The 24,808-nt window shown below is 46.1% G+C and overlaps 1 protein-coding gene across 4 annotated transcripts in view; it reads left to right on the top strand.

The window, feature by feature from the left end:
- Window positions 1-16,883, top strand: part of LOC115170102 (low-density lipoprotein receptor-related protein 8) — a 172,875-nt gene extending 155,992 nt beyond the window's left edge. For 3 of the 4 annotated variants that reach the window (XM_029726392.1, XM_029726394.1, XM_029726391.1), the window contains 5 exons: window positions 4,343-4,484; window positions 5,080-5,232; window positions 6,416-6,691; window positions 12,836-12,904; window positions 14,354-16,883. In XM_029726392.1, coding sequence (XP_029582252.1) covers window positions 4,343-4,484; window positions 5,080-5,232; window positions 6,416-6,691; window positions 12,836-12,904; window positions 14,354-14,700 — 987 coding nt within the window. In that variant the 3' untranslated portion in view covers window positions 14,701-16,883. The remainder of the gene's footprint in view (window positions 1-4,342; window positions 4,485-5,079; window positions 5,233-6,415; window positions 6,692-12,835; window positions 12,905-14,353) is intronic. The other variant, XM_029726393.1, reaches the window with a different exon arrangement.
- The last annotated feature ends 7,925 nt before the right edge of the window (window positions 16,884-24,808 follow it).

The raw sequence follows: 24,808 nt of genomic DNA, 5'->3' as shown, positions 1-24,808 counted from the left end.
TAGAATGGTGTTTTCTCAGGTGATCTGTTTAGAATGGTGTTTTCTCAGGTGATCTGTTTAGAATGGTGTTTTCTCAGGTGATCTGTTTAGAATGGTGTTTTACCAGGTGATCTGTTTAGAATGGTGTTTTCTCAGGTGATCTGTTTAGAATGGTGTTTTCTCAGGTGATCTGTTTAGAATGGTGTTTTCTCAGGTGATCTGTTTAGAATGGTGTTTTACCAGGTAATCTGTTTAGAATGGTGTTTTCTCAGGTGCTCTGTTTAGAATGGTGTTTTCTCAGGTGCTCTGTTTAGAATGGTGTTTTACCAGGTGCTCTGTTTAGAATGGTGTTTTACCAGGTGCTCTGTTTAGAATGGTGTTTTACCAGGTGCTCTGTTTAGAATGGTGTTTTACCAGGTGCTCTGTTTAGAATGGTGTTTAACCAGGTGCTCTGTTTAGAATGGTGTTTTCTCAGGTGATCTGTTTAGAATGGTGTTTTACCAGGTGAGCTGTTTAGAATGCTGTTTTACCAGGTGAGCTGTTTAGAATGGTGTTTTCTCAGGTGATCTGTTTAGAATGGTGTTTTCCAGGTGATCTGTTTAGAATGGTGTTTTACCAGGTGAGCTGTTTAGAATGGTGTTTTACCAGGTGATCTGTTTAGAATGGTGTTTTACCTGGTGAGCTGTTTAGAATGGTGTTTTCTTAGGTGATCTGTTTAGAATGGTGTTTTACCAGGTGATCTGTTTAGAATGGTGTTTTACCAGGTGATCTGTTTAGAATGGTGTTTTCTCAGGTGATCTGTTTAGAATGGTGTTTTCCAGGTGCTCTGTTTAGAATGGTGTTTTCTCAGGTGCTCTGTTTAGAATGGTGTTTTCTCATGTGCTCAGTTTAGAATGGTGTTTTCTCAGGTGCTCTGTTTAGAATGGTGTTTTCTCAGGTGATCTGTTTAGAATGGTGTTTTCTCAGGTGCTCTGTTTAGAATGGTGTTTTCTCAGGTGATCTGTTTAGAATGGTGTTTTCTCAGGTGCTCTGTTTAGAATGGTGTTTTCTCAGGTGATCTGTTTAGAATGGTGTTTTGCAGGTGCTCTGTTTAGAATGGTGTTTTCTCAGGTGATCTGTTTAGAATGGTGTTTTCCAGGTGCTCTGTTTAGAATTGTGTTTTCTCAGGTGATCTGTTTAGAATGGTGTTTTACCAGGTGCTCTGTTTAGAATGGTGTTTTCTCAGGTGATCTGTTTAGAATGGTGTTTTCTCAGGTGATCTGTTTAGAATGGTGTTTTCTCAGGTGATCTGTTTAGAATGGTGTTTTCTCAGGTGATCTGTTTAGAATGGGGTTTTACCAGGTGATCTGTTTAGAATGGTGTTTTCTCAGGTGATCTGTTTAGAATGGTGTTTTCTCAGGTGATCTGTTTAGAATGGTGTTTTCTCAGGTGATCTGTTTAGAATGGTGTTTTACCAGGTGCTCTGTTTAGAATGGTGTTTTCTCAGGTGCTCTGTTTAGAATGGTGTTTTCTCAGGTGCTCTGTTTAGAATGGTGTTTTACCAGGTGCTCTGTTTAGAATGGTGTTTTCTCAGGTGATCTGTTTAGAATGGTGTTTTACCAGGTGATCTGTTTAGAATGGTGTTTTACCAGGTGATCTGTTCAGAATGGTGTTTTCTCAGGTGATCTGTTTAGAATGGTGTTTTCTCAGGTGATCTGTTTAGAATGGTGTTTTCTCAGGTGATGTGTTTAGAATGGTGTTTTCTCAGGTGATCTGTTTAGAATGGTGTTTTCTCAGGTGCTCTGTTTAGAATGGTGTTTTACCAGGTGCTCTGTTTAGAATGGTGTTTTCTCAGGTGATCTGTTTAGAATGGTGTTTTCTCAGGTGATCTGTTTAGAATGGTGTTTTCTCAGGTGATCTGTTTAGAATGGTGTTTTACCAGGTGATCTGTTTAGAATGGTGTTTTCTCAGGTGATCTGTTTAGAATGGTGTTTTCTCAGGTGATCTGTTTAGAATGGTGTTTTCTCAGGTGCTCTGTTTAGAATGGTGTTTTACCAGGTGATCTGTTTAGAATGGTGTTTTACCAGGTGATCTGTTCAGAATGGTGTTTTCTCAGGTGATCTGTTTAGAATGGTGTTTTCTCAGGTGATCTGTTTAGAATGGTGTTTTCTCAGGTGATGTGTTTAGAATGGTGTTTTCTCAGGTGATCTGTTTAGAATGGTGTTTTCTCAGGTGCTCTGTTTAGAATGGTGTTTTACCAGGTGCTCTGTTTAGAATGGTGTTTTCTCAGGTGATCTGTTTAGAATGGTGTTTTCTCAGGTGATCTGTTTAGAATGGTGTTTTCTCAGGTGATCTGTTTAGAATGGTGTTTTACCAGGTGATCTGTTTAGAATGGTGTTTTCTCAGGTGATCTGTTTAGAATGGTGTTTTCTCAGGTGATCTGTTTAGAATGGTGTTTTCTCAGGTGCTCTGTTTAGAATGGTGTTTTACCAGGTGATCTGTTTAGAATGGTGTTTTCTCAGGTGATCTGTTTAGAATGGTGTTTTCTCAGGTGATCTGTTTAGAATGGTGTTTTCTCAGGTTGATCTGTTTAGAATGGTGTTTTCTCAGGTGATCTGTTTAGAATGGTGTTTTCTCAGGTGATCTGTTTAGAATGGTGTTTTACCAGGTGATCTGTTTAGAATGGTGTTTTCTCAGGTGATCTGTTTAGAATGGTGTTTTCTCAGGTGATCTGTTTAGAATGGTGTTTTACCAGGTGATCTGTTTAGAATGGTGTTTTACCAGGTGATCTGTTTAGAATGGTGTTTTCTCAGGTGATCTGTTTAGAATGGTGTTTTACCAGGTGCTCTGTTTAGAATGGTGTTATGCCGTGAATTGCATTTTGGCAAATGTTTGAAAATGACGGTTTACTGGCTGCTTCATTACATGAGTTGCATGTTCTGTTCAGACGCATCACCACAATCTAAAAGTGATTTCTGTCGTTCTGAGCACCGTGGGTGGACGCTCTAATGGGTTTATGTACCCAATGCATATGGGTCCGGTAAATTTAAATCTTCTCGGTCTCGTTGTCCGGCGCCACATTTTCCTAACGGAAACTCTGACACACACACACTTCCGTTCTCGCAGCCGTACTCTTATGGGCATTAAGTTCTTGGTTTCCACATCAATAGTGGGAATGATGTCAGCTCCCCTCCGCAGAACGGAATGATGTCAGCTCCCCTCCGCAGAACGGAATGATGTCAGTTCCCCTCCGCAGAACGGAATGATGTCAGCTCCCCTCCGCAGAACGGAATGATGTCAGCTCCCCTCCGCAGAACGGAATGATGTCAGCTCCCCTCCGCAGAACGGAATGATGTCAGCTCCCCTCCGCAGAACGGAATGATGTCAGCTCCCCTCCGCAGAACGGAATGATGTCAGTTCCCCTCCGCAGAACGGAATGATGTCAGCTCCCCTCCGCAGAACGGAATGATGTCAGCTCCCCTCCGCAGAACGGAATGATGTCAGCTCCCCTCCGCAGAACGGAATGATGTCAGCTCCCCTCCGCAGAACGGAATGATGTCAGCTCCCCTCCGCAGAACGGAATGATGTCAGCTCCCCTCCGCAGAATGTCTTTTGAAGGTTGATAATGTTAGGGGAACGTTCCCGGAAACAGAAAATAAACAACAACAACAGGGTGAAGTCAAGGTTGCGGTCAGAGTTGGTTTACCTCAGTGGAATGGAATGCTCACCCTTACAGTAGCAATAAGAGATACAGTACCTAGATATTTCTGAACTGTAAGAGTACAGCTTATTCACATGACGTTGCTTTAGAAGTCAGACTGGCAGTCTGTCTGTTTGTCTGCCTGTCTGTCTGTCTGTCTGTCAAATTCATTTTTATAACCCCTTTTACAACAACATTTCCCCAAAGTCCCACTAGCTAGCTCAGCCTTTTATAAATCAAAGTCCCACTAGCTAGCTCAGCCTTTTATAAATCAAAGTCCCACTAGCTAGCTCAGCCTTTTATAAATCAAAGTCCCACTAGCTAGCTCAGCCTTTTATAAATCAAAGTCCCACTAGCTAGCTCAGCCTTTTATAAATCAAAGTCCCACTAGCTAGCTCAGCCTTTTATAAATCAAAGTCCCACTAGCTAGCTCAGCCTTTTATAAATCAAAGTCCCACTAGCTAGCTCAGCCTTTTATAAATCAAAGTCCCACTAGCTAGCTCAGCCTTTTATAAATCAAAGTCCCACTAGCTAGCTCAGCCTTTTATAAATCAAAGTGCCGTCTGTCTGCTACATTATTTTACGGATAATTACACACAATGTTATTGATGTACAAAGTGATTGTGTATTCGTTGCTTCTCTATCTATCCCTCCCTCCCTCCCTCATCTCTTTCCTCCTGTCAGGACCGTATCTACTGGACAGACCGGGAGAGAGAGGCGGTGTACAGCGCTAACAGGCTAACCGGCCAGGACATCAGCACAGTGGCCGAGCACCTCAAAGACCCTCACGACATAGTGGTCTTCCACCCGCTCCGCCAGCAACCAGGTGTTTCTGACTGTGTCTCTGTCTCTGACTGTGTCTGTCTCTGACTGTGTCTCTGTCTCTGACTGTGTTTCTGTCTCTGACTGTGTCTCTGTCTCTGACTGTGTCTCTGTCTCTGACTGTGTCTCTGGTCTCTGTCTCTGACTGTGCCTCTTGTCTCTGTCTCTGACTGTGCCTCTTGTCGCTGATTGTGTCTCTGTCTCTGACTGAGTCTCTGGTCTCTGTCTCTGACTGTGTCTTTTGTCTGTGATTGTGTCTCTGTCTCTGTCTCTGACTGTGCTTCTTGTCTCTGATTGTGTCTCTGTCTCTGACTGTGTCTCTGACTGTCTGTCTCTGACTGTGTCTCTGGTCTCTGATTGTGTCTCTGTCTCTGACTGTGCCTCTTGTCTCTGACTGTGTCTCTGACTGTGTCTCTGTCTCTGGCTGTGTCTCTGTCTCTGATTGTGTCTCTGTCTCTGACTGTGTCTCTGTCTCTGATTGTGTCTCTGACTGTGTCTCTGTCTCTGATTGTGTCTCTGACTGTGTCTCTGTCTTTGACTGTGTGTGTGTCTCTGACTGTGTCTCTGACTGTGTGTGTGTCTCTATCTCCTACACTAAGGCCCAGACAGCTGTAACCTGGGCAGTGAGGACAACGGTGGCTGTGAGTACCTGTGTCTCAAAGCCCCCCAGATCACAGAGCACTCCCCCAAATACACCTGCGCCTGCCCCACAGGACAGGACCTGGGCCCCGAAATGCGTGCCTGCATGCCAGGTGAGAGAGTGTGTGTGGGTGGGTGTTAGTGGAGGCTGGTGGGAGAATGGGCTCAACTGATATCCCTTCATTCCATTCTATCCATTACCATAAAGCCCATCCTCTGATTTAAAGTGACCCCAGCCTCTACTACTGTGTGGGATTTTACTTTATGTTAGGTTTTGATAAAACTATAGTAAAACTATATTATGATCACCTTAATGTCCAATCGTGTTCTCGCCTAATTGTGTTCTAGTCTAATTGTGTTCTAGTCTAATTGTGTTCTAGTCTAATTGTGTTCTAGTCTAGTCTTGTGTTCTAGTCTAATTGTGTTCTAGTCTAATTGTGTTCTAGTCTAGTGTTCTAGTCTAATTGTGTTCTAGTCTAATTGTGTTCTAGTCTAGTCTTGTGTTCTAGTCTAATTGTGTTCTAGTCTAATTGTGTTCTAGTCTAGTCTTGTGTTCTAGTCTAATTGTGTTCTAGTCTAATTGTGTTCTAGTCTAATTGTGTTCTAGTCTAATTGTGTTCTAGTCTAATTGTGTTCTAGTCTTAATTGTGTTCTAGTCTTAATTGTGTTCTAGTCTAATATTGTTCTACTCTAATATTGTTCTGGTCTAATATTGTTCTACTCTAATATTGTTCTGGTCTAATATTGTTCTACTCTAATATTGTTCTGGTCTAATATTGTTCTGGTCTAATATTGTTCTTCTCTAATATTGGTCTGGTCTAATATTGTTCTGGTCTAATATTGGTCTGGTCTAATATTGGTCTGGTCTAATATTGGTCTGGTCTAATATTGTTCTCGTCTAATATTGGTCTGGTCTAATATTGGTCTGGTCTAATTGTGTTCCAGTCTAATCGTGTTGTAGTCTAATCGTGAATAATGATAAGTGAGAAAGTTAACAACAAAATGTGTCAATATCCCAATACTTTTGGAGCTCACTCTATAAGTGAATTTGACGAAATACTTATGACTTCTTTAAATGTGGGGACTAGATACATAAAGTGCTTTCATTTGTAAACGGTAAAACAGATATGTATGAAAATACCCTCAAATAAAAGATTACATTCTGTGTTGTTGCATCATATGAAACATTTGATCTCAAATCCACAATGCTGTGTTGAGCCAAATTAAAAGTTTTAGCTTCACTGTCCAAATAAATGTATAGACTATAACTAATATTGACTTTCCTTCTTCCTCTAGCAAATGAGACTACTACCACATCATCGCCTGTGGCCATCACCACGGCCGCCAACGACAAGGACTCCCCTCGCACTTCTGGGTCGTCCCAGGCAGACGCCGGGGTGCCCCACCTCATCCCAGTCCCCTCCAGCACCCCAGAGCCCCCCCCTAGCTCAAAATCTGGGGTGGAGGAGAAGGAAGGCCGGGGTTTGGATCCCACTGCTGTCACCAAAATCATGGTCACCTCCACCACAGTAGGCTTCGTCGTCAAGGACGACAGCAACCTCTCCCACCACTGTGAGTGTGTGGGTGTTTGTATCTGTGCAGTATGTTTATACTCTGTTTAACAGACGTAAATAAGTGGCAATTAGCTACATAGTAAAATAGATTTGACAGCACGCCATAAAAAGGCTTCAGTTATTCATGTATTCCCCTTATTCAGCAATTAGCGTGGATGTGTAATTTTCAATAATTTAGAGAGATAGACACAACATTTCACCAAGCAGGCATGATAATATAAAATGTCATTATTGTGTGTGAGTGTGAGGCTAGAAGTGGGTATATACACTACATGACCAAATGTATGTGGACACGTCCAACCAAAAGTATGTGCTAGTCGAACATCTCATTCCAAAATCATGGGCATTAATATGGAGCTGGTCCCCCCTTTTGCTGCTATAACAGGTTCCAATCTTCTGTTAAGGCTTTCCACAAGATGTTGGAACATTGCTGCGGGGACTTGCTTCCATTCAGCCTCAAGAGCATTAGTGAGGTTCTGGCACTGATGTTGGGCGATTAGGCCTGGCTCGCAGTCGGCGTTCCAATTCATCCCAAAGGTGTTCGATGGGGTCAGGGCTCTGTGCGGGCTAGTCAAGTTCTTCCACACAGATCTCTACAAACCATTTCTGTATGGACCTCGCTTTGTGCACCGGGGCATTGTCATGCTAAAACAGAAAAGGGCCTTCCCCACAAGTTGGAAGCACAGAATCGTCTAGAATGTCATTGTATGCTGTAGCGTTAAGATTTCCCTTCACTAGAACTAAGGGGCCAAAACCATGAAAAACATCCCCATTCCTTCTCCACCAAACTTTACAGTTGGCACCATGCATTGGGGCAGGTAGCTTTCTCCTTGCATAGATTAGTCCATCGGACTGCCAGATAGTGAAGTGTGATTCATCACTCCAGAGAACGCGTTTCCAATGCTCCAGAGTCCAATGGTGGCGAGCTTTGCACCACTCTAGCCGATGTTTGGCATTGCGCATGGTGATCTTAGGTTTGTGTGCGGCTGCTCAGCCATGGAAATCCATTTCAAGAAGCTCCCAACAAACAGTTATTGTACTGAAGTTGCTTCCAGAAGCAGTTTGGAACTGAATGTTGCAACCGAGGCCAGACTATTTTTACACGCTACGCGCTTCAGCACTCGGCAGTCCCGCTCTGTGAAGCTTTTGTGGCCTACCACTTCGCGGCTGAGCCGTTGTTGCTCCTAGATGTTACCACTTCACAATAACAGCACCGGGGCAGCAATAACAACACCGGGGCAGCTCTAGCGGTGCAGAAATTTGACGAACTGACTTGTTGAAAAGGTGGCATCCTATGGTTATGGCAGTGAGGAAGCAGAAGGGAGCAGCTGGTTATGGCAGTGAGGAAGCAGGAGGGAGCAGCTGGTTATGGCAGTGAGGAAGCAGGAGGGAGCAGCTGGTTATGGCAGTGAGGAAGCAGGAAGGGGCAGCTGGTTATGGCAGTGAGGAAGCAGGAGGGAGCAGCTGGTTATGGCAGTGAGGAAGCAGGAGGGAGCAGCTGGTTATGGCAGTGAGGAAGCAGGAGGGAGCAGCTGGTTATGGCAGTGAGGAAGCAGGAGGGAGCAACTGGTTATGGCAGTGAGGAAGCAGGAGGGAGCAGTGTGGACTGTGTGTGGAGTTATAGAGGGGTAGGTATAGGGCGGGAGGTGACTTTGTGCTAATGGAGGCTTTATAGAGATTATGAATAGAAGAGTAAGGACAGTGCCAATGTAATACAGTCCTGTACCAGGGGTCATGAGGGGTAATACAGCCCTGTCCCAGGGGTCATGAGGGGTAATACAGCCCTGTACCAGGGGTCATGAGGGGTAATACAGCCCTGTCCCAGGGGTCATGAGGGGTAATACAGCCCTGTACCAGGGGTCATGAGGGGTAATACAGCCCTGTCCCAGGGGTCATGAGGGGTAATACAGCCCTGTACCAGGGGTCATGAGGGGTAATACAGCCCTGTCCCAGGGGTCATGAGGGGTAATACAGCCCTGTACCAGGGGTCCTGAGGGGTAATACAGCCCTGTACCAGGGTCCTGAGGGGTAATACAGCCCTGTACCAGGGGTCATGAGGGGTAATACAGCCCTGTCCCAGGGGTCATGAGGGGTAATACAGCCCTGTACCAGGGGTCATGAGGGGTAATACAGCCCTGTCCCAGGGGTCATGAGGGGTAATACAGCCCTGTCCCAGGGGTCATGAGGGGTAATACAGCCCTGTCCCAGGGGTCATGAGGGGTAATACAGCCCTGTACCAGGGGTCATGAGGGGTAATACAGCCCTGTCCCAGGGGTCATGAGGGGTAATACAGCCCTGTACCAGGGGTCCTGAGGGGTAATACAGCCCTGTACCAGGGTCCTGAGGGGTAATACAGCCCTGTACCAGGGGTCATGAGGGGTAATACAGCCCTGTCCCAGGGGTCATGAGGGGTAATACAGCCCTGTCCCAGGGGTCCTGAGGGGTAATACAGCCCTGTCCCAGGGGTCATGAGGGGTAATACAGCCCTGTACCAGGGGTCATGAGGGGTAATACAGCCCTGTCCCAGGGGTCATGAGGGGTAATACAGCCCTGTACCAGGGGTCATGAGGGGTAATACAGCCCTGTCCCAGGGGTCATGAGGGGTAATACAGCCCTGTACCAGGGGTCATGAGGGGTAATACAGCCCTGTCCCAGGGGTCCTGAGGGGTAATACAGCCCTGTACCAGGGGTCATGAGGGGTAATACAGCCCTGTACCAGGGTCCTGAGGGGTAATACAGCCCTGTACCAGGGGTCATGAGGGGTAATACAGCCCTGTCCCAGGGGTCATGAGGGGTAATACAGCCCTGTACCAGGGGTCATGAGGGGTAATACAGCCCTGTCCCAGGGGTCATGAGGGGTAATACAGCCCTGTACCAGGGGTCATGAGGGGTAATACAGCCCTGTCCCAGGGGTCCTGAGGGGTAATACAGCCCTGTACCAGGGGTCATGAGGGGTAATACAGCCCTGTACCAGGGTCCTGAGGGGTAATACAGCCCTGTACCAGGGGTCATGAGGGGTAATACAGCCCTGTCCCAGGGGTCATGAAGGGTAATACAGCCCTGTACCAGGGTCCTGAGGGGTAATACAGCCCTGTACCAGGGGTCCTGAGGGGTAATACAGCCCTGTACCAGGGGTCCTGAGGGGTAATACAGCCCTGTCCCAGGGGTCATGAGGGGTAATACAGCCCTGTCCCAGGGTCCTGAGGGGTAATACAGCCCTGTCCCAGGGTCCTGAGGGGTAATACAGCCCTGTCCCAGGGTCCTGAGGGGTAATACAGCCCTGTACCAGGGGTAATGAGGGGTAATACAGCCCTGTACCAGGGGTCATGAGGGGTAATACAGCCCTGTACCAGGGGTCCTGAGGGGTAATACAGCCCTGTCCCAGGGGTCATGAGGGGTAATACAGCCCTGTACCAGGGGTCATGAGGGGTAATACAGCCCTGTCCCAGGGTCCTGAGGGGTAATACAGCCCTGTCCCAGGGGTCCTGAGGGGTAATACAGCCCTGTCCCAGGGTCCTGAGGGGTAATACAGCCCTGTCCCAGGGGTCATGAAGGGTAATACAGCCCTGTACCAGGGGTCATGAGGGGTAATACAGCCCTGTCCCAGGGGTCATGAAGGGTAATACATCCCTGTCCCAGGGGTCATGAGGTGTAATACAGCCCTGTCCCAGGGGTCCTGAGGGGTAATACAGCCCTGTACCAGGGGTCCTGAGGGGTAATACAGCCCTGTCCCAGGGGTCATGAAGGGTAATACAGCCCTGTACCAGGGTCCTGAGGGGTAATACAGCCCTGTACCAGGGGTCCTGAGGGGTAATACAGCCCTGTACCAGGGGTCCTGAGGGGTAATACAGCCCTGTCCCAGGGGTCATGAGGGGTAATACAGCCCTGTCCCAGGGTCCTGAGGGGTAATACAGCCCTGTCCCAGGGTCCTGAGGGGTAATACAGCCCTGTCCCAGGGTCCTGAGGGGTAATACAGCCCTGTACCAGGGGTAATGAGGGGTAATACAGCCCTGTACCAGGGGTCATGAGGGGTAATACAGCCCTGTACCAGGGGTCCTGAGGGGTAATACAGCCCTGTCCCAGGGGTCATGAGGGGTAATACAGCCCTGTACCAGGGGTCATGAGGGGTAATACAGCCCTGTACCAGGGGTCATGAGGGGTAATACAGCCCTGTCCCAGGGTCCTGAGGGGTAATACAGCCCTGTACCAGGGGTAATGAGGGTAATACAGCCCTGTACCAGGGGTCATGAGGGGTAATACAGCCCCGTACCAGGGGTCATGAAGGGTAATACAGCCCCGTACCAGGGTCCTGAGGGGTAATACAGCCCTGTCCCAGGGGTCATGAGGGGTAATACAGCCCTGTCCCAGGGTCCTGAGGGGTAATACAGCCCTGTACCAGGGGTCATGAGGGGTAATACAGCCCTGTCCCAGGGGTCCTGAGGGGTAATACAGCCCTGTCCCAGGGGTCATGAAGGGTAATACAGCCCTGTACCAGGGTCCTGAGGGGTAATACAGCCCTGTACCAGGGGTCCTGAGGGGTAATACAGCCCTGTACCAGGGGTCCTGAGGGGTAATACAGCCCTGTCCCAGGGGTCATGAGGGGTAATACAGCCCTGTCCCAGGGTCCTGAGGGGTAATACAGCCCTGTCCCAGGGTCCTGAGGGGTAATACAGCCCTGTCCCAGGGTCCTGAGGGGTAATACAGCCCTGTACCAGGGGTAATGAGGGGTAATACAGCCCTGTACCAGGGGTCATGAGGGGTAATACAGCCCTGTACCAGGGGTCCTGAGGGGTAATACAGCCCTGTCCCAGGGGTCATGAGGGGTAATACAGCCCTGTACCAGGGGTCATGAGGGGTAATACAGCCCTGTACCAGGGGTCATGAGGGGTAATACAGCCCTGTCCCAGGGTCCTGAGGGGTAATACAGCCCTGTACCAGGGGTAATGAGGGGTAATACAGCCCTGTACCAGGGGTCATGAGGGGTAATACAGCCCCGTACCAGGGGTCATGAAGGGTAATACAGCCCCGTACCAGGGTCCTGAGGGGTAATACAGCCCTGTCCCAGGGGTCATGAGGGGTAATACAGCCCTGTCCCAGGGTCCTGAGGGGTAATACAGCCCTGTACCAGGGGTCATGAGGGGTAATACAGCCCTGTCCCAGGGTCCTGAGGGGTAATACAGCCCTGTCCCAGGGGTCCTGAGGGGTAATACAGCCCTGTCCCAGGGTCCTGAGGGGTAATACAGCCCTGTCCCAGGGGTCATGAAGGGTAATACAGCCCTGTACCAGGGGTCATGAGGGGTAATACAGCCCTGTCCCAGGGGTCATGAAGGGTAATACATCCCTGTCCCAGGGGTCATGAGGTGTAATACAGCCCTGTCCCAGGGGTCCTGAGGGGTAATACAGCCCTGTACCAGGGGTCCTGAGGGGTAATACAGCCCTGTACCAGGGGTCATGAAGGGTAATACAGCCCTGTACCAGGGGTCATGAAGGGTAATACAGCCCTGTACCAGGGGTCATGAGGGATAATACAGCCCTGTCCCAGGGGTCATGAGGGGTAATACAGCCCTGTCCCAGTGGTCATGAGGGGTAATACAGCCTTGTACCAGGGTCCTGAGGGGTAATGCAGCCCTGTACCAGGGGTCATGAGGGGTAATACAGCCCTGTACCAGGGGTCCTGAGGGGTAATACAGCCCTGTACCAGGGGTCATGAGGGATAATACAGCCCTGTACCAGGGGTCATGAGGGGTAATACAGCCCTGTCCCAGGGGTCATGAGGGGTAATACAGCCCTGGCCCAGGGGTCATGAGGGGTAATACAGCCCTGTCCCAGGGGTCATGAGGGGTAATACAGCCCTGTCCCAGGGGTCCTGAGGGGTAATACATGAAGGGAGACGTGAGACAGTGAGAAATGGCACTTGTGTAATATTTGATTTTCTCTCACTTTTAATTCCCCTCTCTCTTTTCTTCTCTGACACTCCCTCTCTGTCTTTCTGTCTCTCCTTTTCTTTCTTATTTTCTCTCCCCCTCTCTCTCCTTCTCTCTCTCTCTGTTTCTCTCCCCTCTCTCTCTCCTTCTTTCTCTCCTCTCTCTCTCTTCCTCTCTCTCTCTCTTTCCTCCATTCCCCCTCTCTCTCTCCTCTATAGCTGGAAGTGAGCATTTCCTCCTTGGTGAGAACCTGACAGTGGCAGTTCTAGGAGTAGTGATCCCCATAGGTAAGTACACGTCCTCTCTCTGTACTCCACGGAGGCTGCTTCTCCTGTCCCACCTGCTATATTTATCTCCTATCCACTGATCCTGGTTCAGTTTGGACGAGAGGGACCATGCCTAGAGACATAGCCCTACACTCCTATCCACTGATCCTGGTTCAGTTTGGACCAGAGAGATCATGCCTAGAGCCATGGCCACTCGGAGAAGCCATGGTGTGTGTGTGTCTTGACATTCTGCCACTACAAATCCATCCATTTATTGTCTGTGTTGGGTATGTTCCAATCAAAACAACCATAGACCTTCAGGTGGCCGTGGGTTTGGTTGCATATATTATTGCAGGTAGTCTAAATGGATGAAAAACTGACTGACACACCTGGGGGCTAACTGGATTTGTCCAATAAGAAATGTTATTTTCGTTTTATGCTGCAAATGATTTACGTTGCGTGCCCTGATGAACGTGACCCTGTAATTCTGTCCTTTTCTGGAGCGTTTTATCATAATTCATGTGGAGGCGAGGCTTTACATGTAGGGTACTGAGGTCAGAGTGAGGGCATATGGGCAATGCTAGTCTCTCCTACCCTTCTTATTACAGAGTAATGGACACACTGGTGGTCACAGGGACAGCAGAAGACTCACCAAGGTCAATTAGATTAGCAGAGAATTAGCCAATAAGCAGAAAGAACCCAGCAATGTTTGGGCTGACCCCCTTCACCTAGGCCCCACTCCCTAATCTTTATAAGGTGACTTAGACAGGACAGGACTTACCCATATAATGTAATAATGTCTTCAAGCATAAGTAATGGTATTGTGATGATGATATGAGTTTTTACTCAGGGAAAGAGAGAAAGTCAGTAAGTCACTCTGTACTAAAATGTAAATCAATTAATGTTAGCTTCTACCTACTGTAAGATAGAATGTCTTCTAGACACCCTTGTCTCTCGGGAACTTAAATGCATTAGTTAAAGATACAACCCTTAAAGATTCTAGTAAACCCTCAGTTTTATGAGCTTGCTGGACAGTTAAGGTTCCTCTGTGCCAAATCCTACTTCACTGACCAAAAGTCCAGTCCATAATAGCCACAGTTTTTCATGAATACTGACCCATCTGGCAGGACTTGGTGTCATGGTTACGCATAGCCTAGTTGCCTCCAGAAGTTCTGAAACAACCATACTGTTGCCTAGATAATTGTTTTTCAAAGTAATGACATTATACCTTGATGATATTAATGGCAATTGATCCACCAGCATAGCAAAGAAATCTCCAACACAAGGCCAGTTCCTTCCACGTCCCCCTCCCCGCTCTGTCCCCCCGCATGCATTAATCTGCTCTACTTCATCTCTGTGCCTTTCGTCTCACGATGCTCATGCTCCGATGACATTAACACTCCCCCATCTCCCCCATCTTCCCTGTGTCCCCCTATCCTTCCCCTGCCACTGTGTGTTAAACGCATGCAGTTCCTATTGTTGCCACAGTGATCTTCGGCCTGCTCTGCACCGGCGTCTACCTGGTTTGGCGGAACTATCGCCAGAACGCCACCAAGAGCATGAATTTCGACAACCCTGTCTACCGCAAGACCACGGGCGAGGGCGAGGAGGACGAGATTCACATCGGCCGGACGGATGGCATCATGGGCGGCCACCACGGGCACCACCCGTACCCGGCCGGAGTGGGGTGTGGCGTAGTCGGCGGGGGCGGAAATACATGCCCACAGTTCATTGCGCTGCCACTGGGTGGCAGTATGCCCGATCAGGGGACTCATTGGTACACGGAGCAGCCTATGCTGTCTACTACGGCGAAGTGAGTATGGAGACAAGACAAGATGGCCGCTCAGGAGGTTAATTTTCAAGATGGCTGCCGCTCAGGCACACGCACACACAGTACTGAGGTTACGGGTCACTCAAGCTGACTGACTGTTGAATGGATGGACATATGATGTTATGATATCATCACATCCAGCCATTCAAGTCCATGATGTGCCAGTTCATTACACAGGATCGACAGTTTTACACTTTCTACGTTTTTTAAATGTGATGTCAGAGTTTGGGTGTGTTCCATTTGAATTCCTGTCAATTTAGAAAATTGATAAGAATTCAGTTCATGAATTCTCTACGTATCAATTGAATTTAGATACATTTCCTCACTGGACTTGAAAAGGAGTCAACTCCAATTCTGTATGTTTTTCATCCACTTTTGATCAATCTAAGCAGTATTGAGCTGTGTTATATGTCTCACGTTTAAGGGCGAGAGGAGTTCCAAAATATTATTTTAGTCCTAGACGTTTTAAATTTAGGCTCTCGATTTTATTTCCCTGGTGGAACCTCATTTTCTGGAGAGACTTTTTAGGAGGAGGTTTAAACCACGGCAGCACCTTAGTAGATGGGACAATCTGTACGATTTTAAGATATTAATTCAACATGTTTTATTGCTCACCTCATTATTACTAAAGATGTCATAGTGTTTAGTTATTCTGTTCAGGGCATTTGTCTTGGAGTGGAGTGAAAGGTTTAAGAGAGAGGTTGCTGTGTGTGGGCTTGTGTGTGAGTGTGAGTTTGCTTGTCTGTCCCAGCATTTGTGTGTGCATTTACGTGTGTGTAAGCCTCTGTGTGTACTTTCTCTCACCATTGGAGAGGTGTTTTCAAAGCATCCTTGTTGATATCCTGTGAAGTACAGTTGAGCCCGTGGCAGAAACCTCTTTGATGTTTTCTTTATTGAACCACAAAGGCTATCAGAAGGCAAGCAGGGCATAGGAGGGTCAAGGAGAGATTTTGGTGGGATCCAAGAAAACTGAAGGCTTAGCGAGAGAAGCCTTTCTAATTATTAAGGGTGGCCTGGATTTATAAGCCCAGTGAAAATACATCTAACTAGCAGCTAATGGCCAAGGGTATCTGTGTTAGGCATGATAATGACAACAGAGTTGGCTAAAACAGAAATAGCTAAGCTTTCTGGCTAGCATGCTGTTTATCAAGGCTAAAGCAGAAATAAATAGCTTTCTGGCTAGCATGCTGTTTATCAAGGCTAAAGCAGAAATAGCTAGCTTTCTGGCTAGCAGGCAGTTTATCAAGGCTAAAGCAGAAATAGCTAGCTTTCTGGCTAGCAGGCTGTTTATCAAGGCTAAAGCAGAAATAGCTAGCTTTCTGGCTAACAGGCTGTTTATCAAGGCTAAAGCAGAAATAGCTAGCTTTCTGGGTAGCAAGCTAATGTGTTTCTAGGCTAAACCAGAAATGGCTAGTGGCTACCAGGCTAATTGTTAGCTATTCTTCTTCTCTCCTTTTTAGCTGTTTTCCATGGCCATAGGGTATGTGGTTGGTAAATGTGTCATCTGTTTTTGATGATTTTATTCTCCCATCTGCTCTCTTTGTCAGTAAACTCACACACACACAGTCACTCACCCTCGATAGATCACACACAGGCATGCATATTCACTCACCCTTCACAAGCACTCCACAATGCCCCTGTCCTCGTTTTTTGAGCAGATGTCATTGTGAGCTTTCATACAGGTGGACCTCAGTAGGAGGTCTTTCATACAGGAGGAACTCAGGAGGAGGTTTATCATACAGGAGGAACTCAGGAGGAGATTTATCATACAGGAGGACCTCAGTAGGAGGTCTTTCATACAGGAGGAGCTCAGGAGGAGGTTTATCATACAGGAGGACCTCAGTAGGAGGTCTTTCATACAGGAGGAACTCAGTAGGAGGTCTGTCATACAGGAGGACCTCAGTAGAAGGTCTAACATACTGGAGGAACTCAGTAGGAGGTCTTTCATACAGGAGGAACTCAATAGGAGGTCTTTCATACTGGAGGATCTCAGTAGGAGGTCTATCATACAGGAGGAACTCAGTAGTAGGTTGATTGCTGACAAAAGGCTCCTGTCAGGTGATTTTGTGGCCGAGGCCACGTGGCAGATTTAGACTTCGTCCCAAATGGCACCCTATTCCCTTAATAGTGCACTACTTTTGACCAGGACCCATAGGGAAACCCATAGGGCTCTGGTCAAAAGTAGTGCACTATAATGGGAATAGGGTGCCATTTGGTATGTAATTTTCAACAGTAATGAGGTTCAGTCAGGTTGGATCCTCCTGTCAGTAAACACGGCCCTCCTTTATCCCCCTGTCCTTTTGTCCCCCTCTCTTTTGTCCCCATGTCCTTTTGTCTCCCTGTCCTTTTGTCCCCCTCTCTTTTGTCCCCCTGTCCTTTTGTCCTGTCTGTCACACTAGTGCTCCGCTGTGCTGGGTAAATAGACATTTCAGAGTCCCTTCCATTGTTGTATTTTTGTTCACAGAGACCGAGAGGATGGAATGGGAATGAGTGAGATGGAGGGTTTGTGTGTATTTGTTGATGTTCATCCCACAGCCATATTGAAAACTTTTTGTATGCTCTTTGTTGCACAGCCCTCTCAGAATGCCTTCTATGTTGTGTGTATTGCATGGGGAGAACATAAGGTGTGTGTGTGTGTGTGTGTGTGTGTGTGTGTGTGTGTGTGTGTGTGTGTGTGTGTGTGTGTGTGTGTGTGTGTTTGTCAGAGTGAGTGCACGTGAGTTTGTGTATTTGGGACCGGAGTAGCTGGGAGGGGGTTGAAAATCATGATTTGTAAATACATTGTCATATTGCAAAAAAAGTTTGATAAAGTATTATACAATTGTGTAAAAGAAAAAGATGTACATAAGATTTTAGATAAGAAAAAATTGTTGATGACGGTAGATTCATTTATTTGTATAAAAGAACACTGTATTGCCTGATTGTACGAAATATGAATTAACCACCAAAGTGTTTTGTGTTGTCGCTTGGTCTTGCTTCATCTGATATCTTTTTATTTTTCCAATTTTGATTTTATTTATTAGTACAAGTCATACAAGGTGGTTCTTCCTCAATATTCTCCATATCATCTCATTGTCTTTCATCCTCCGCTGTTTAGAAAATTAATTATTGTTTGCCTTTTTTTCTTCTTTAGTTCTTTTTTTTTTTACACTGTTTTGCTGTGGGAGGGAGATGGGTTCTTATGTACCTGAAAAGAACATCTGTACTCAAATTGCCAAAATGGTCTGTCACCTTTTTATTATTTTCTGAAGTTGTTCTTAAATATCTCTATATATTGATATATACAATTTTATTGAACATCTCTTGTGTCTTTTCTTCTGACTGTCTCTTATTGTCACGGTTGTCGTTGGAAATGGAGGACCAAAACGCAGCAGGCATGCGGTTGTTCATTTTGAACATTTATTAAATCAAAAAAGAACACTCCGAAACGAACAACGAATTACAGACAGTCTGGCAAGGCACAAGGCTAAACTCAGAACAATCTCCCACCATAAACAGACAAACACACCCAACTAATATAGGACTTCCAATCAAAGGCAACACCACACAGCTGCCTTCAATTGGAAGTCCACCCCAATTAACCAAACATAGACATACAACTAATTAGATCAACATAGAAATACGTGAAACTCAAACAGTGCCCAAAAACCCCGGAATACTAAATCAAATGCCCTTACAACAAAAACACCACCCTGAACCACATAAAACAAATACCCTCTGCCACGTCCTGACCAAACTACAATACCAATTAACCCTTATACTGGCCAGGACGTGACACTTATTATTTGAATCCTCTTTTCCAGCCAAACCTTAGACTGTCATGCTAGCTGAGAGACCAGCCAAACAGACTGTCATGCTAGCTGAGAGACCAGCCAAACAGACTGTCATGCTAGCTGAGAGACCAGCCAAACAGACTGTCATGCTAGCTGAGAGACCAGCCAAACAGACTGTCATGCTAGCTGAGAGACCAGCCAAACAGACTGTCATGCTAGCTGAGAGACCAGCCAAACAGACTGTCATGCTAGCTGAGAGACCAGCCAAACAGACTGTCATGCTAGCTGAGAGACCAGCCAAACATACTGTCATGCTAGCTGAGAGACCAGCCAAACAGACAGTCATGCTAGCTGAGAGACCAGCCAAACATACTGTCATGCTAACTGAGAGACCAGCCAAACCCTAGACTGTCATGCTAGCTGAGAGACCAGCCAAACAGACTGTCATGCTAGCTGAGAGACCAGCCAAACAGACAGTCATGCTAGCTGAGAGACCAGCCAAACAGACTGTCATGCTAGCTGAGAGACTAGCCAAACAGACTGTCATGCTAGCTGAGAGACCAGCCAAACAGACTGTCATGCTAGCTGAGAGACCAGCCAAACAGACTGTCATGCTAGCTGAGAGACCAGCCAAACCCTAGACTGTCATGCTAGCTGAGAGACCAGCCAAACAGACTGTCATGCTAGCTGAGAGACCAGCCAAACCCTAGACTGTCATGCTAGCTGAGAGACCAGCCAAACAGACTGTCATGCTAGCTGAGAGACCAACCAAACCTACAGTACACATTGGATTTTTGCGTTGTAATTTCAGAAAATGTCCATAAAATATATTCAGTAATTTTGGAACGATAGTATTTCACAGTATTGCTTATCCGGCAGTGTTGATTGGCTGTGACATTTGCCTATTGACTTGTTCCGCCGGGCTCGCAGCTGTTTTTACTTTGTGGCTGTGTTATCTAGTGGAAATCGGGTCAAGCAGCCAATGTTTATTTTTATATATTTGACCTTTATTTAACTAGGCAAGTCAGTTAAGAACAAATTCTTATTTACAATGATGGCCTAGGAACAGTGGGTTAACTGCCTTGTTCAGGGGCAGAACGACAGGTTTTTACCTTGTCAGCTCGGGGATTCGATCTTACAACCTGCCACCGTAGACATCACTCTGTCATTTCCTGGTTGCAAAAATTCGACACTGTTAGTTTAATTTCAGTTTGTGTGAAAAAACAAACACTGAATAACATAGTGAATCATTGTACCATCTAAACCATCGGTGTGAAATATATTTTCAATAGCAGAAAGATATGTATTTTTAAGCTGTTTGAAGCTGGTGGACCAAAACTGAAAGTAAAAGGCTCAAGCGCGAGTCTCCACCACGTTAGGGGAAATGGGATGCGGGGGAGGGAGGAGATTTGTTTTGAATGCAGCCTAGTGCTGTTGCAATTCACCTACCTTCCACATATAGGGGGTGAAATTCAGATAACTTCTATGTGTGGCACCTTTAACCACACAAAGTAAAATGGTCGTGAGCAAACCAAGTCACAGAATCCTCATCCGCTGTATCTCATTCCACAAGGGTGCTAATTTATGAGGCAAAGCATTTTAACGGCAGAAAGTAAAATCGCCATTCGACTGCATAGTTCCTGTGTTGTTCCCACAGTAAATTATGCACTAGGCACAGGAAGCCCAGTTGAGCTTTGGGCAGACAGGAATGTGTCACAGATGTTGCTCTCCCAGACTAGAGCCCAGATGGACATCTTTAATCAGAGCCCCGTGAAACAGGACGGGGAGGATGGGGGGAGACAACTAGCACCCATAGGGCTCTCTGGTCAAAAGTAGTGCACTAAATAGGGAACAGAGTGCCATTTGGGTTCAGGCATAGTGTATAGTACACAGCTGGGTTTACTAGACAGTAGCAGAAGTGATTTGATCATAGTGTGTCAGTGATGTGTCATATAGACCCTATACTGTGTGAATATAAATTAATCATTCTATACCATCATTCTATACCTTTTTAAACATAAAATATTCATGGTCTTATTCCACATTTTGTTGTGTTACAGCCTGAATTTACAATTTATTTCAAAAAACACCTCATAATGACAAAGTGAAAACATGTTTTTAGAAATGTTTGCAAATGTATTGAAAATGAAATACAGAAATATATAATTGACATAAGTATTCACACCCCTGAGTCAATACATGTCAGAATCATCTTTGGCAGCGATTACAGCTTTCTGGGTAAGTCTCTAAGAGCTTTGCACACCTAGGATTGTACAATATTTGCACATTATTATTTTTAGTGTGATGGGGATGTGACTGCAGCCGAGGGGTCAGTGTGATGGGGATGTGACTGCAGGATTGGGGTCAGTGTGATGGAGATGTGACTGCAGCCGAGGGGTCAGTGTGATGGGGATGTGACTGCAGTCGAGGGGTCAGTGTGATGGGGATGTGACTGCAGCCGAGGGGTCAGTGTGATGGAGATGTGACTGCAGTCGAGGGGTCAGTGTGATGGAGATGTGACTGCAGCCGAGGGGTCAGTGTGATGGGGATGTGACTGCAGGATTGGGGTCAGTGTGATGGAGATGTGACTGCAGCCGAGGGGTCAGTGTGATGGAGATGTGACTGCAGTCGAGGGGTCAGTGTGATGGGGATGTGACTGCAGTCGAGGGGTCAGTGTGATGGGGATGTGACTGCAGCCGAGGGGTCAGTGTGATGGAGATGTGACTGCAGCCGAGGGGTTAGTGTGATGGGGTCAGTGTGATGGGGATGTGACTGCAGCCGAGGGGTCAGTGTGATGGAGATGTGACTACAGCCGAGGGGTCAGTGTGATGGAGATGTGACTACAGCCGAGGGGTCAGTGTGATGGGGATGTGACTGCAGGCTTGGGGTCAGTGTGACAGACAGCAGCAGGCGTCCTTGGGGATCCCCTTGGTAAATATGGGACTTTGCTGTGGTGGAGATAAAGCCAACTCCAAACACACACACACACACACACACACACACACACACACACACACACACACACACACACACACACACACACACACAGCAAGGTTATTATAGTTTTGGTATTTTAATATTGGTTTTTATTTCTATTAATTTGGGGATTTTGATTTGAAATTCAGTTTAGCTTCAGTTAATTTTCAGACTTGATGATTTTTATTTAGTTTCAGTTTGATAAAAACATATTTAGTTTGACATTTTTATGTGATACACTTTTAGTGTTAGGGACAGAAAGTAGTCTGGGAGACTAGGAGTCATTTATGTGTTGTAGGGCTATAGTTCTTTTTTTTTGACACCACACTCCACAAAGCAAGTCCTGCAGGCTCTAGTTTTGTCTTATCTTGATTATTGTCCAGTCGTGTGGTCGAGTGCTGCAAGGAAGACCTAGTTAAGCTGCAGCTGGCCCAGAACAGAGCGGCATGTCTAGCTCTTCTTTGTAATCAGAGGGTTGATAGAAATGCATGCAAGTCTCTCTTGTCTAAAAGTTGATGAGAGACTGACTGCATCACGTCTTCGTTTTATAAGAAACACTAATGTGTTGAAAATCCCAAATTGTTTGCATAGTCAAAAAACAGATAAAACAACACCTCGTGGCACAACACCTCTCCCCTATTTGACCTAGATATTTTTATGTATTGATATGTAGGCTACATGGGCCTTTATAACAATGAAAGTGATGTAGTTCTTTCCTTGAGCTGTTCTTGTCTATAAATGTTCTTTATTATGTCATGTTTCATGTTTTGTGTGGAACCCCAGGAAAAGTAGCTGCTGCTTTTGCCACAGCTAATGGGCATCCTAATAAAATACCAAATACCACTGCTTGCCACTGTGGGGCAGTAATACATAATGTGATGGGCCAGGACCATAGACTTGGATATACATAACATCTCTGTCATGATGGTGTCTGTGAGAGCATGGGCAGCACCACTGAGGCCATCTCCATCATGAATTAGTCCATTTTCTTCTTCACGAGGAAAATTCATTGGCTGATCCCTCCAACAGGGTCATCAAGAGGGATCAGCCAATGAAGTTGGAAGTTGACTGAATCAAAATGGCTAAAGGCCTCAATGGCGCTGCCCGTGCTAACACAGGCTTTGAGCCACTAGAGGACTCTATACAACTCCATGGCCAGGACATATGTTTGGTTAGCTTTAAATTATAATCAATCCAAATGTGACTTGGATCTAAAGGATGTGCCTAGTCTGGTGGAAGGAAACTCTTGCCAATGTTTACACCAATGCTCTTTTAACTTTAGCAGTAGATGTAAGAAGAGTCACTTACCTTTATCTGACAGAAAGAGAGTGGAAAAAAACGACAAAATTGAAGTCATGGCACATTTGACATGTTATGTTTATGTAATATTAAACATGTATCACTGCCTAACCCGTTCAAATAGGGCTAATAAAAACAAATACATACAAAACCATAAGCAGTACAACAAATATATCAGTTCACAGCCAGCCAGCAGTGTGAGTGTGAGTGTGAGTGTGAGTGTGAGTGTGTGTGTGTGTGTGTGTGTGTGTGTGTGTTTCTGTTCAGCCAAACAAGGTTTTCTGGTTTATCTTCAAGAAAACAACGTTCCAGGGAGGTGGTCGTTCAGTTTCTCAAGCCTGATGGCAGTTGTCCACAACCAGAATATTCTCTTATATGCTTGGGAGGCAGAGGCAGAAACCAGATCAGTACCACAGGGTACAGCTTTAGATAAACAGCCATCCTTGCCTGTCAGACCTGGAGAGGTGACTCAGGAAATATGGAACTTAATGTCAGGTTGACCTTCCTGCTGGTCAGTGACCTCAGACACAATCTTCAATGCGAGGAAGCTATATTTCTGAAGCACTGTGGTCGAGATGTTTGTTGGATTCATCCTGCTGGCATCTTCCTGGGTTGTTACTGCTGTACGCTGTGATTTGCTGAGGTACAAGAGACTCTACTTCCCTCATCAGTGGCTCCATCTCTGTTGAGCGAAGTGGCAGAGACACACTTGGGTCCATCAGGCAAGCTGCTGTAGGGGTTGGCTGCCAGAGGATTCAGTATGCATGAGAAGCGCTCACACAGTGACTTCAGGAGGACCTGCGCCAACTGTTTTGCTGCAGTAGTGGACTGCAAATGTGCCTCAAGATTGAGAAGGCACGACACCACATCAGACCGCGACTGGCAGTCAGTTTGAAGTTGGTCAGTGTGGATCACGAACGGCTCCAGCAACTTCACAAGCTGTTTGAGTCACGCTCTCTGCTGGCCCTCGGATTTCCTCCCTGTTAGCTAGTGATAGTGATAAACAAGCTAGATCTATATGAAACATTGCCATCTACTGGCAACATTTACCTGCCAGATTCAAAAGCTCGAAAACCCCATAAAAAAAAATGTAAACTTGAAAACCCATTAGATTTTGGAAGTTTAGAAGAAAAAAACTCAAACAAAACATTTTTTTTGTTGTTTTTTTTGCAGTCAAAGATAATAGTTGCTGTATAGTTTTATATTTTCAAACAATTTTAGTTTTTATTTTAGTTTCAGTTTTCATTTACTATAATAACCTTAACACACACACACACACACTCCTTCTCTCCATACAGCCAAGCCTCACACACTCCTTCTCTCCATACAGCCAAGCCTCACATACTCCCACTAGGATAGAGAATAAGCCCAACTGGTCCGGTTATAATGAATGTGATCTATTATGGCTGACAGGGCATTGCATCTCAATGTGTAAGCACAAGGTGGATTACTTTGACTGCTTTTGTGATTATTATAACACTAGTAATGGATTGGAGCTTTTGTAACTTCTAAAAGCATTTAGCATTTTAAGGGGGCGGACTCACCTTATCCAGATGCACTACTACTGCTACTTACAACTGCTACTACTACTACTGCTACTACTACTACTACTGCTGCTACTACTACTACTGCTACTACTGAATCAAATCAAATGTATTTATATAGCCCTTCTTACATCAGCTGATATCTCAAAGTGCTGTACAGAAACCCAGCCTAAAACCCCAAAACAGCAAGCAATGCAAGTGTAGAAGCACGGTGGCTTGGAAAAACTCCCTAGAAAGGCCAAAACCTAGAGAGGAACCAGTCTATGAGGGGTGGCCAGTCCTCTTCTGGCTGTGCCGGGTGGAGACTATAACAGAACATGGCCAAGATGTTCAAATGTTCATAAATGACCAGCATGGTCAAATAATAATAATCACAGTAGTTGTCGAGGGTGCAACAAGTCAGCACCTCAAGAGTAAATGTCAGTTGGCTTTTCATAGCCGATCATTGAGAGTGTCTCTACCGCTCCTGCTGTCTCTAGAGAGTTGAAAACAGCAGGTCTGG

This window comes from Salmo trutta, chromosome 31 (assembly GCF_901001165.1).
Source record: "Salmo trutta chromosome 31, fSalTru1.1, whole genome shotgun sequence".
NCBI lineage: Eukaryota > Metazoa > Chordata > Actinopteri > Salmoniformes > Salmonidae > Salmo > Salmo trutta.
This window is presented reverse-complemented; position numbering and strand designations above follow the sequence as displayed.